Below are 14,047 nucleotides of genomic sequence, written 5' to 3'. Positions count from 1 at the left end.
TGTAGCTGTAACCCATTCCAGTACTCTTGCCTGGAGAACTCCACGGACAGAGGAACTGGGCAGGCTACAGTTCATGGGATCGCAGAGAGTCAGACACGACTGAGCGACTTTCACTTTCAAATACCTATATACAAAAAGATTAAAAAAAAAAAGACTTCAAATAAATGTCTTAACTTCTCAGGTTAAGACCTTGGAAACAAAGAGCAAACTAAATTTAATGTAAGCAAAGTGAAGGAAATAATAAATTGGGGAGTAGAAATCAGTGAAATAGAGAATAGAAAAGCCATAAAGAAAATCAATGAAACAAACTGCTTGCTCTTTGAAACGATCAAGTAAAACTGACAAAACCTTTCCTAAGAATCACCAAGAAGAAAGAGAACACTTAGATAACTTGAATCAGAAATGACATTAGAAGCATCACTACTGACCTTACAAAAATAAAAAGGTTTGTGAAAGGAGACTATGAACACTTGTATCAATAAATTAGATAATTCTGGTGAATGGATCAACTCCTGCAAATACACAAACTACCTAACTGCAGTTTAAAGAAGAAAGAGACAATATAAGTAGCCCTCTAACAAGTAAATAGAGATTGATTTAGGAAACAAAACCCTTCCAGAAAAGCCCAGGCACAGATATCATCAGATTCTATCAAATACTTAAAGACTTAATATCACTACTTCACAGACTATTCCAAAATAATAGAAAAAATATAAAATAATGTTTTAAGGAAAACATTCCTTCTATAATAGCATCACAAAGGGGAATACTTAGCAATAGAATTAATGAAACAAGTGCAAAGTTTGTATTTTAAATACTGTAAGACTTGTTGAGAAACATTCTAAAAATTGAAAGAGCCCGTGTTCAGTCTATAATTTCTTTAAAATGTTAAACATGGACCACATGCATGCACCAGCAATTCCACTCTCAGGTATTCCCCCAAATAACTGATAACATATATATACAGCATTTTATGTAAATGTGTATAACAGCATTATTCATAGTAACTCCAAAGTGGAAAACATGAAGTGCCCACCAACTGAACTAAACAGTTGATATCTCGCTAAACAAAATATGACATATCCACAGAATGGAACATCATTTGGCAGTAAAAAAATGAAGCACTGATACATGCTCTAACATAGATATACCTTGAAAACAGCATCTAAGTGAAAGAAGCCAGACACAGAAGACCATGCATTGTATGACTGATTCATTCATTTGTATGAAATTTCCAGGCTGGGAGAGTTTCCAGAGAAAGTAGATTAGTATTTACCAGGGGCTGTCACTTCCTTCCTTCCTTGCTTCCATTATATTCCATTACAGATTGCCAGCTCAGTGGTTTACAATGTGGCCTCTGATGTCAGAATGATTGTCAAATTCTGGCCCCTTCCCTTCCCTTATTAAGGAGGGATTTGGGGCAAGCCACTCATCTTCTTTGAGCCTCACAAAATAGGTTTCAATCACATTAGAAAAAAAGGAAGTGGTACCTAGGCATGATTTTTTCAAGTGGGGGAAAGTTCAGTTTTATAAAAAATTTCCCCCAAATTGCAGAATATATCTCATAGGATTGTATAAGGATTAAACAGAGACTACATGAAAACACTATAATGAGTCAGAAGTGGTAGTGTTATTAATTAATGTTCAATAAATTAATTTCATAAATGAACAATCTTTTTAAATCTATAAGACAAAAAATCATGCTGTTACTATCTTTAGTGACTCTACTCCCCCCGCCAATTTTTTGATTTGGTGGTTAAGTTCTGAGCTACGTATCAATTTTTACTTACTATGTAAAATATTTAAAAAGAAGTGTTACTGTTTCTAGCTTTATAGGCTAAAAGAAGGCTTACCTTTTGTTTATGTTTTCCATTTCTGGTCTTAGACTTCCCCTTTCCTGCTAATTTGTTGTTCAAATAAAAATAAACATTGAAAACAGCTAAGAAGGCTCACTAGCTGGGTTTTGAAAAGATGAATATACACTTGAAACCTGCCCCCACAAAATAAGCTGCTTTTTTTCCTCTTCCACTTCAGGTACTGCTCTTTTGAGCTGGGGGTCAGTTGATACAGACTAATAATGTTCAGTGACTCTGTCCTTACTACTACTACTACTCTGCAACCCCATAGACTCCCCCGTCCCTGGGATTCTCCAGGCAAGAACACTGGAGTAGGTTGCCATTAGAGGACTTTTAATTCTAAGGCAGACCAAAGAGCCCCAGTCTTCCAGCAGAATCATTCCAGGATACACTGGGAACATATTTCTAGTATTGTAAAGATAGGTAATTTTCTAGAGTATATACCCATTTGATAGTAGTATAATAATACAATTACCCAATATATTAAAAACTCACCAAGCCTAAGTTCAAAATTTCCAACTGGTGTTTGTTTCCACACATTTTCAGCAGAAAAGATAGGAAGTATGTTTTTCTTTTAAAACCAAACTACACTGAGCTCTCAGTGATACTACCGATTCAACTACAAAATTATGGAGTTTTTGCTTCAATTTATTGATTTCACATCTGTATCTACTTTTCCCGCTGCTGAAAATTCCATCTTTCACTGACACCAACATAATTACAAATTTGTTCTAAACTATAATACACAGACAACAGTTCCAAAATAATTATATGATTACTGAAAATAATTTAAGGTTTTATCATAAGCTTTCACACTGTGGCATCAAATTATGACTGTTGAGATCACTCAGAAAAGTTCCTCTCTATGGGGTTATGTCAACCATTTATTAAACAGATAAAGTTCATTTGCATAATTTGTCTTTCAATACTAGGGATTCTTTAGATCAGATTGTTCCATAATTATGTAAATTGTTTCAGTTAAATTTAAAAAACAAAGTATAAAAACCAAGTGTACTCATTCATACAAATACATGTATCCATTCTCTTCCATGTATATGTATGGCTGAGTCCCCTCACTGTTCACCTGAAACTACCACAACTTCGGCTATAACCCAATACAAAATAAAATGTTCAAAGTTACCAAAAAAAAAGTAAAAGAAAAAACCACAACCAACTGTAACCAGAGAATAATTCTGGCTTATAGTCCTTTCTTTATTCTGTTCGTTTTCCATTCAGGTCTCTCTCTATATATTCTTTAATGAATGTTAGCATACTATACGGAGAAGGCAATGGCGCTCCACTCCAGTACTCTCGCCTGGAAAATCCCATGGACAGAGGAGCCTGGTGGGCTGCAGTCCATGGGGTCGCTAAGACTTGGACACGATTGAGCAACGTTACTTTCACCCATTGGAGAAGGAAATGGCAACCCACTCCAGTGTTCTTGCCTGGAGAATCTCAGGGATGGGGGAGCCTGGTGGGCTGCCATCTATGGGGTCGCACAGAGTTGGATAGGACTGAAGTGACTTAGCAGCATCAGCATACTATAAATATTTTTCACTATTGAGAGTACATAAAGATATTTTTCTTTACTTTTTATAACTTCAGGTTACTTTCCTATGTGGATGCAGTATAATTGAATTGACTAGCCATCTTTTGATGGATGTTTTTATTGGTAAGCTTTTTTTGTGCATTTATAAATAACACTGCAACAAGAAAATAGCTAAGTGCATATGTCTTGTATTTTTGCCGGTGTGTCTTTGAGTAAACTTCTAACGAGAGATTCCTAAAGAAATTGCTGCGTCAAATGGCAAATGAGTATTCAATTTTGTTAGATATTGTCAAGTTTACTCCAAGTTTTTGCATTTATACAGGCAACTATACTCATTTCCCACAGCCTAGTCAAAGAAATATTCAGTAAGTATTTGGACTTTCATTAATCTGACAGATAGGAGCTGCATTTCTCTTACTAGAAGTGAGTGAGTTTGAGTAGCTATACCTGGATTTAAGGTCATTTGCATTGCTTTCTATGAGAATTGCATGTTCATATTTATAGCCTTACTTATTAAATATGTAGTTTTGAGTATTCCTTTCTTTTTAGAAGACCTTCATGTATTGGCCTATTAACTCTTTGTAGTATTGGTAGCTAGTAATTTTGCAGTTTACCAGTTAATTTTTATTTTATGCATTTTGTTGTGTGTGTGTATATGATAGAACATACTTTTCCCTGGATTTTAAGTATAGTTTAGGAAAACTTTTCCTACAACCCAGTGATAGGAAATTCACCCATGTATATTATTCCTAATAGATGCATGACTTTATATTACACATGTGGAATTTATTCTGGTATATAAGCTCAAGAAATTCCTAAAATTTTACCACTGCTGATGGAACACACCATTGTCATTGACAAGCTTTTGGCTAGAGATCCATGGTTTGTTTCTCTGTGTTGTTTCAGTTTGTATCTTCTTACTTAAAACAACTGTGCATGCTTCAACAAATCAATAAAGTTCCTGGTACCTCAAATTTTCCAAATTAAAAACCTCTTTGAACATTGAGAAAATGTGTCATTACTTTTGACAAGTAGTACATTACAGCTTCACAGAAAGAATGTGTGACTATTTGGTTAAAAAAATTGCTATTTCTCTAGTTGAGATTTTTGAGTTTAAAACAGCAATTGTTCAGTTGCTTAATAGTGCTGCTACATATATATAGAAACAGCAACAGAATAGGGAGATGTCCTTGTAGGCAGGTGGACATTATGTGTTAAATGGTCTTGTTTTCAGCAGACGGGCACTGACTATTGCTTATAACATTTCATTCCATTTTTTTCTCTCAAGTTTAGGGAATTTAATACCCACAAATTGACAGAAAAACATAATATGTAATAAAGACTCACCACTACTAGATGCATCATTCAGATTTAGCAGTCCCCCTCCGAGCCCTCTGTAACTATGGTAACTGTAGGTCCCATTTCCGTTGATGTACAACACCTCCTGGGAGCCTGAAACAGCTGAGGTTGAGTAAGTGCCCTGGGCTGCCTCCGGTTTACATTGTTTGTCTGTTGGAGCAGATTCATCCTGCAATGACAATAGCAGTTCATTATTTATCAAATCACCACACTATTTCATCTTGAACAGGACTATCTTATTGTTATCTATGTGTCTGCACTGAACAAGAAAAATACAGTCAACATTAAATCAGTACATATGCACATTTTCAACAACTTTGCTGAAAACTAAAAAAAGGAAAGCAATGTAACAATGTGAGACAGATTGGAGATGGAGCAATTTACAATTTCCAACTGAATTTAAAATTACATGAAGAGAGTTGTTCACAATAGCCAAGAGAAGGAAGTAGCCTCAACGTCCACTGACAGATGAAGAGCTAAAAATTGTGGTATATAAATACAATGCAATATTATTCAGTCTCAAGAAAAGAAGAAAACCCTGTCATAGCCTACCACATGAATGAATCTTGAGGATATAATGCTAAGTGAAATAAGCCAATCACCAAAAGATAAACATTGCATAATTCCCCTTATTTTAGGTGAATTAGCCAAGCACACAGAAACAGAGTAGAATGGTGGTTGCAAGGGCCTGGGAGAAGGGGAGGTCAGGAGTTGTTCATTAGGTGATTCAGTCATGTAGAATTCGGGGAATGGTCCTGGGGAATCCCTTGCATGAAAATGTGCATATGGCTGACAATACTGGAAATTGTTGGGAGAGTGAAAACCATTGGGCTGTGCAGTATTTTTTCTGTAGAGATATGTAGCCATTGCAACTTTGAAAGAAGGCAAAATATTCTATACTTCAAAGCAACTTTGAGGTTCTAGAGAAGAGGCTGGGCTTCCCTGGTGGCTCAGCTGGCAAAGAATAGGTCTGCAGTGTAGGAGACCTGGGTTTGATCCTCAGGTTGGGAAGATTCCCCTGGAGAAGGGAATGGCTGCCGAATCCAGTATTCCAGCCTGGAGAATTCCACAGACTGTACAGTCCATGGGGTCGTAAAGAGTCAGACATGACTGAGCGACTTTCACTTTAACTGAGAAGAGGCTAGCCTCAAACAATTCCACCATTAGAGTAACTTCCTAGTTTCCTGTTTGAAAACAGGTTGGTCAACGTGATAAAACTGGAGTTTCTAGTTTAAAAAAATTAGTGGCTCCTATGATACATTCCCAATTTATTTTTCTGGGTTTGGAAAATGACAATAAAATACACCTATTGCAGAAGAGTTTCTTAAAGATGACTAGAAAGGGAGAAGGAAGAAGGCATTGCCTCCCACAATATTTTCTCTCTGATTCTTTGTGTGATGGAATTAGTTTGAATTATTAAACATGCTACTTTTTAAATGTGCCTCAGCCTTTTCAATATTAACTGTTATTCCAAACCACAGAAACTGCACTGAGCAGGCAGATAATTAATTCCATGAATAATCAAAATAGGCCTTGTAGGGAGTCATTTGTATGCAAACACAGATTTTCGCTATTAATGTTTTGGTAGTCCACTATATGTTGAGAAATATAAAGTATCAAAATCCCAATTGAATCTGTTCAGCAGTGTATTTTGGGCAAAAGTTTATTTTTTTTTCTTTTTAAACTTTACAAAATTGTATTAGTTTTGCCAAATATCAAAATGAATCTGCCACAGGTATACATGTGTTCCCCCCATGGGTTCAGGATGGGGAACACATGGGCAAAAGTTTAATATAAAGTTAATTCATGTTTTTCACATGAGTGATTACTATTATTGGTTTCAAAGAAGCATAGATTTTAATGACATAAAAAATAAATATCCCCTGGAGTCACATTTTATCTTTATAAGCAACTTTTAATAATCATTAGCTCCTGAAGTTTTCAAAGCTGACAGCTTGCCCCCTAGGTTGCTCTGAAGATTATTTTCAAAAGAGGAATATATTAATATCCTACAAGACTGAATATCTAGGCAATAAAACACATTGTATTCATCAGAAACCTGAAAAATCCTGTGCCAGATTTTATAGCACATAGTTCAAATTTTCTTAAAAATTCCATAAAAATGATGCATCAACATGATGACATGACCACCAGCATTGCCAGCATTGTACGAGACAATGCAGAATTGTTTTGATTCAGATTTCTTTTGATTAAAAATATACAACAGATGAAACAGCTATGGTGACTTCTATAATTAGGGTCTGGTCTTATCAATAAATATCTGCTTTATGTATATAAGTATGCAATTCAAATTTGAAAAACTGGGCTTAGACTAGGACAGATGGTTACTTATAGATAGATGGCAAGACTGGAAATTATTTAGAAGTGTAGGCATTGCTTGCTCACGACCTTCTCATTCACACACTGTTTGGGAAGATTGGCCTGTATCCTTTGTACTCTATCTATAGAAACTGGACAGGACAAACTTGAGTTAGCTGAAACTGATCTGGTATGTGGACAATATAGATTGAATTCCTAACTCACTCCAAATGCCAAAGGAATCCTTTACACATGTATCTTATACAGACATGTTTTTTTTTTAATTAAATTTGCCTGATTCTACTCAACTTTTGACAATAGGTTTCAAAAACATTGTATTTATATCTCCCAAGAACTTAAATTTTTCTTACATTTTATACTCTCTACTATCTGTTAAATATGCTGCATATTTTCATTAACTTTTCTCTGCCTATAAATATTATCAGCAAATGGCAAAAAGTTTTTTGCTTGATTCAGTAATATTTTTCTTCTGTTTTCCTTTATCTTACATTATTATAGCAATTGGAGATGAAAGGCATTTTGCATCAACATGAAATTATACTTTTAGTTCATCATTGAGATGATCTAGGTACAAGCAATGAGCTTTTTTAAGGTAAAAAAAAATTGCATAGACCGCAAACAAGTTTATCACTGCAGAATATGTATATCATTTAGGCATCAATTTACTTGAACTTCCTTTAAGATCGTTACTTGATTTCTCCTGTCTTTACAAGGTCTTTGTAGTCTGTATGATAGCATTTTTACTTAAGTTACTGCTCTAAATTTTCTTTGCTCTTCAATTATGGATGACGTGAGGGAGTGCAATTTATTTCATGTATAAACTGCTGGAAAACCTCTCTACCTTCTAAAAGTGTCTCTTCTTCCACTTCATAGCAAGTGTTTCAGAACTAAGCACATGTGGATAAGAATTTGCAGTGAAATTCATAAAAGATCTGAGAGAACCAGAACTCTAATTTAAACTGCTTTCTTGCTAAGGAAAAACAGTCTGCACTTAATGTAAATGTGCTTACTACTTAACGATGATAAGAAGCGATTTCTGATGCTACCAAAACACACATACACACACACTCACTCACGTATATAACGACACTCAGGCAGGAACTCCTTTCATATAGTTAACAGCATCCACACCGTCTCCCCTTGGCCATACAAATGATCAAGATGCCAACACAGAAGGCTGAGAAGACGGCTCTTTGCAAAGATGCTGCCAAACCCACTAGGAAAGGTAACAATGGAAGATATATTTTGACAAAATCTAAATATTATAATGATAAGATCTGAAATAACAGAGAAGATAGATTTTGTTTCCAACTTGAGAAACCAAAGTCATAGCAGGAGAGCTTTCATGAAGAGTTTTAACAAAGTGTTCCTAGACAGGTTATGTTAATAAACTATGGTAATATTCACACACACACACACACACAAAAAAAAAAAAACACACAGACATAATTTTATGAACAATAAATGCTTGAGAACTATTGACTTAAAGAAAAATACAGAAAAAATACAATCCTTAACCTGATATACAAAGATACATGGCTGGCAAGAAGTAACCTACTACCACCACAAACCTATCTACTCTCAAATTCTTCCTGATGATCATAACATTTTATAATTACAAACAAGGGTTGAGAATTAACACTTTTAAATTGCAATCTTAAATGTGACACTATGCTATTTAGTTACAAATGAAAAAAATCAAATTAAAAAAATGGATGTCTTTTTTCTATAGGTTTCTAATACTTAATTTTGACTTCTGTTGTTAATATGATCAAAATAAAAATTTTAAAGTAATATTCCTTTGAGGTCATATAATCTGATTGCAGATATAACTGTTTTGGTCATTCGTTTTCATATGTATAGCATAATATTTTTCACCTCAGAAAATTCTTTCATTTTTAACCAAGCAGTACCAAACTGGTATATTTCACATTAAATTGTGATAAAGTTTATGAATAAGAAAGATTTTATTTTAGTCATGGTATCTTGGTTTCACCTCAATGTTCATCTTTAGTTATTTTTAACAATCTACACGTAGAACAATTCAAAACATTTTTTACAAAATCCTTTTATTTGCAATTGGGCTTTTTCTATTTAAATAACAGCTTCCTTAAATCATTTTTTTCTAAACCTTCTTTAATACAATATTCCCTTTTGGTAAGAGAGTTACAATACTCTGGTGATTCTATGGCAGACGTGGTTTCTGGTATTACCCTATGTAATGTAACTGTTACTCTTAAATTCTCACTTCCAATTTCTGCCTTCCCTCTTAGGTTTGTGCCTGAATTTCTTAGTACTCAATTACATCCTTTTAATACTTTGAAATTAATTTATTTTCTCTTCCCTCCAGAGACCCCTTGCAAAAATTTTTAATTAAAAAACAAAATAACACCTATTCTATTACCAATATTTCATGTTCTATTTACTACACCATGCCAAGATTTTTTTCTTCTCTTACACAGGTTTCTGTCAGTCAAATAATACCCAAGCCCTCTCAACTTCATCTTGGAAATGAGCCTCATTGGCACACATCTGAGAAGCACTCATTGCTCATGCAATCCCTCCTTTGGGCTACTGTGATAACCTTCTGACCAGTGTTTGCCCCTTCACTTCTTGTCTACATCTCCTCAAATGTATCTTTTAAAAATCACTTATCATGTTGATTTCTCTTTAAAATCTCCTGAGATTTCTTATTTCCTACAGAACAAACCTCAAAGCTCCTGGCATCTAAAGCCTTTCAGAGTTTGAGTACAATCTTTCCAGCCACATCCTTTGTCACTTCTCCTCATGCATTCTGTACTCTGGTCATAGCTGAAAAAATAAATCTTACCAGTATAATAGTCTGAGTTACCTAACTTGCCCCATATGTGCACCGATATATAGAAAGTTTCTTACCTGTAACTACTGTCTGTGTTATAGTCTCTGATGATGGTCTGTCATGAATTTTTAATCTTTTTTCCAAAAATTTTACATATATATCTAATGATGGATGACAACATAAAATTTGCTTTTTAGTACTTTATAAAAAACTTTGTGTGAAATCAAAAAGTTTTATGTAGGTAAAGCAGACTTAGGTATGCCTTTCATCGAAAGAAAAAGGATGGTATTTTCCTTACTCATCTAAATTCTAGATTGACAAAGTATTTTCTCTCTAAATTTCTAGTCTATCCCCTAGACGGGGCTTCCCGGGTGGTGCTAGTGGTAAAGGAAAGAATCTACCTGCCAATGTGGGAAACATAAAAGATGAGGGTTTGATCCTTGGGTCGGGTAGATCCCCTGGACAAGGGCATGGTGACCCACTCCAGTATTCTTGCCTGGAGAATCCCATGGACAGAGGAGCCTGGTGGGCTACAGCCCATAGGGTCACAAAGAGTCAGACAGGACTGAAGCAACTTAGCACACAAGCATATCTCCTAGACACCTTCAAACAAAATAAGTTGGGCCTATTTATCTGAAATTCTTATATCTCTGCTACTGTATACAATTATCTTTATGAAAAATGCATGCAAAGCAACTAGAAAGTAAAAGATATCCTAGAAGAGAATAAAGACTTTGAGTATATAAATTAGTTCTTTAGTTCTCAGATTGCTAGAGATCAAAGACCTTGAACCAAACATCCCACTGAAGATGAGGTCTAAAAAAATACCAAAACAATTCAAAAAATTAGAAATTTCTCCAAAACAAGATTCTAAACCCTATAGCTATGCTAGAATCCTTAGCTATAAAAATATTTCAGATGAAATAAAAATTCATAACAAAAAACACTACAGTTTTGATAAAAATTCAGAACAAGTGTGTGTGTGTGCGAGTGTGCATGCTCAGTCGTGTGTCCAACTCTTTGCGACCCCATGGACTATATATAGCCTGCCAGACTTATCTGTCCATGGAATCCTCCAGGAAAAGAATACTGGAGTGGGTTGCCATTTCCTATTCCATTCAGAATAAATATTTTTAGCAATTAGACTTTGAGAAGCACAATGGAGGTCAATAAGACTTTTTTTTAGAGCAGTTAACCATTAGCTACTACATAAGAATCATACTGGAGAAGGCAATGGCACCCCACTCCAGTACTCTTGCCTGGAAAATCCCATGGACGGAGAAGCCTGGTGGCTGCAGTTCATGGGGTCGCTAAGAGTCGGACACGACTGAGCGACTTCATTTTGACTTTTCACTTTTACGCATTGGAGAAGGAAATGGCAACCCACTCCAGTATTCTTGCCGGGAGAATCCCAGGGACAGGGGAGCCTGGTGGGCTGCTATCTATGGGGTTGCACAGAGTCGGACACGACTGAAGCGACTTAGCAGCAAGAATCATATTAGCATGGTGATATCAGAAGATTAAGGCTAATATCTGCATAATGGCTAACTAGAGTATGTTGTCAAGCAGCTTGGAGAGGTGCTTGTTTTATCGATGGTGTGATCAAATTTGAAACATAAAGCATGTTTTTAAAAGGATTTAACTAGATTCTGGTACTTAATTTTAGTCTGATAAGATGATTATGTTTTTATTTTGTCCACATCTAATAGTAGATTCTTGCCTGGGAAATCCCATGGACAGAGGAGCCTAGAAATATATATTATTGCTTAATGCTAAAATAAACTCATGAGTTTTAATGCTGTTTTTGATTGTAACATTTTAGATCAAATGAAAAGTAACATGTCATTTTAAAAGATAACAAGAGAAACAAACTGGCTTTCTTTTCATTTCTGTGACTATAAGTTTTCCCAAAGTACAAGGTTAGGCTCCAACTTATGTTAAAACTATGGTTTTAACTGCCACAAACAGCTATAAAAACATAAACCAACAAATCTCAGACCAAAGTACTTAAAAAAATGATCTCTCAGATACAATTTATTTATCCCAGATGTCAGTTACCCTAAATCTTTTTTTTTTTTTTAACCCTAAATCTTTTAAGTATAGTTGTGGGAGGTATTACTACTGGATTAAGAAAATTAGGCTCAACGGGAAAAAGAGATTTGAAAAATACAATGAAAGCTTTTTTAAAAAAAAAAAAACTCTTGGCCTTGGCAGAACTTTTCATTTTTTTCATATTTCTTTTTGAGTAAATAGAAAAACTTGACTAATGATGTTATTTCAACACTGATGTTGGGAGGTAGTCATAGGTGGTTTCAAAATTAGAAACAGGTGTGCTAGCATGGTCGAATGAGCAGAACAAAGAAAAATCCCTTCTGAATGTCATCTACATAATAGATACCTTTACAGCTACTACTGAAGAACATTATGTTCAATCAGATAGTAAACATAATTCCATCTGAATTGTATATCTTGAATGAGCCATATAATTGAGATCTTAATTTCCAAACATACTGGAATAAAAGCTTACAGGTTATTATAATTTAATTTAAACTGGGTGTAAGAATTACCTATCCATTTTGATATTTCAAGTATATTCATCATGAAATAGTCAAACTAAGGTAATGAGAAAGCCATCAAAGTGGTGATGCCTACAATACTGAGTGATAATGCTTTTAATGTGAAATTAAATTTTAAAGGAAACATGTATGAGACAATATGAAATGATCTAAAAATAATCTAGGGATGAATTAAAAACACATCACTGATGTCTGACTACATACTGGTGTTATGTGTACAAGTAAGTAAAATATTTTTTTGTTAACTTTCCTTTCCTTGATAATACTGCTTTTGATTTACCAAGTACAGTGTTATACAAATACAGAGATCTGATATACTATGTTGACTGTGGGTGGAGGGTATATAGGAAGAAGAGAAATACAATTGTTGACATATTTCTTCAAATATAAAGTTTCTAATTTTTTTTCCATCTAGTATGAAAAACTAATTATTCAAGGAGTCGGTAATTTTTAGGAATTCTCTAACTTCTCAAAAATACACACAATTAAACCCATTAGTGTTCCTGAACATATTGAAAAGTAGTGGTAACATTTTCCTTACAATATTGGATTACTTTACCCTACTTCACAATAAATTTTGGCAGCAACAGTATAGCTCAGCTTCTTTTTCCCTTCCATTTTTATTCTCCTGCTCATTTCTCTGCATAATTTCCTTGCAAGATTTCATTCCATTTATGAGTTCATCTACCCCTTTACACCAAAGGCCTCTAACTCTAAATCTATAATTAAGATCTTTTCCCAGGTCCACGTTTTCAACTACCTACTGGACATAAATAACTGCATGCCCCACAAGTGCATCCCACTGAGTATGTATGTCATGTTATCTTCCTCCAACTCCTAATTCTCCAGCCATAGTATGCTCCACCTCCTCAATTCTTGATTTTGATAAATGACACCTTCATCTGTCTCTGCAGTCTCCTGAGCAAGAGACTTGGGTCATATTCAACAGGCCCCTTTTTATTATCTCATAGGTACAATCCAGGACAAAATCTTATACAGCCATTTTATTTCCTAGTGAATTATTTAAACAATGTTCTATTGAATCCCTTCTATTCCCTGGGTTACACATTCAGCATGCAGGTGAAGATAGATCATCCGATTCCTGCCCTCCAGAGACATATAGAGGTGTGAGGTGGGAAAGAGACTAGATAAGAGAAAGAAATAAAAAATATATATGTTATAATACTAAGTTCAGAGAGCGGTATCCATTAAAAATAAAATTAAATAGAGTTACATAAAAGAATGATTGGAGACGGGTATTCAGGAGGGTAAAACTTTCTGAGAAAAATACATAAGCCCATCAGCCAAGAAACAGAATGATAAAGAGGCAGTCATGGGAAGATATAGGGGAAGTGTGCCTGTCTATGTGGACATCTCACTGAATCCATTCTACACTTTATATGAAACAGTCCTCGTATCCAAAGACATCTGACTAGGATTCCCAGGGTTTGGTTAAATAAGGTCAGGAAAGCATCATTTAGCTTAGACTAGAATTTGCCTTACAATAAGAAATCGTAACAACACATGTTTTTGCTGGTATACTGAATAT

The 14,047-nt window shown here is 34.8% G+C and overlaps 1 protein-coding gene across 9 annotated transcripts in view; it reads right to left on the bottom strand.

Moving 5' to 3' along the window:
• Positions 1 to 14,047, bottom strand: part of NOL4 (nucleolar protein 4) — a 461,126-nt gene that overhangs the window by 69,849 nt on the left and 377,230 nt on the right. For all 9 annotated transcript variants that reach the window (XM_061399646.1, XM_061399638.1, XM_061399639.1 and 6 more), the window contains one exon: positions 4,753 to 4,933. In XM_061399646.1, the coding sequence (XP_061255630.1) occupies positions 4,753 to 4,933 (181 nt within the window). The remainder of the gene's footprint in view (positions 1 to 4,752; positions 4,934 to 14,047) is intronic.

This window comes from Bos javanicus, chromosome 24 (genome assembly GCF_032452875.1).
Source record: "Bos javanicus breed banteng chromosome 24, ARS-OSU_banteng_1.0, whole genome shotgun sequence".
NCBI lineage: Eukaryota > Metazoa > Chordata > Mammalia > Artiodactyla > Bovidae > Bos > Bos javanicus.
The sequence above is the reverse complement of the archived record's forward strand: the minus strand, read 5'-3'. Positions and strand labels throughout refer to the sequence as shown.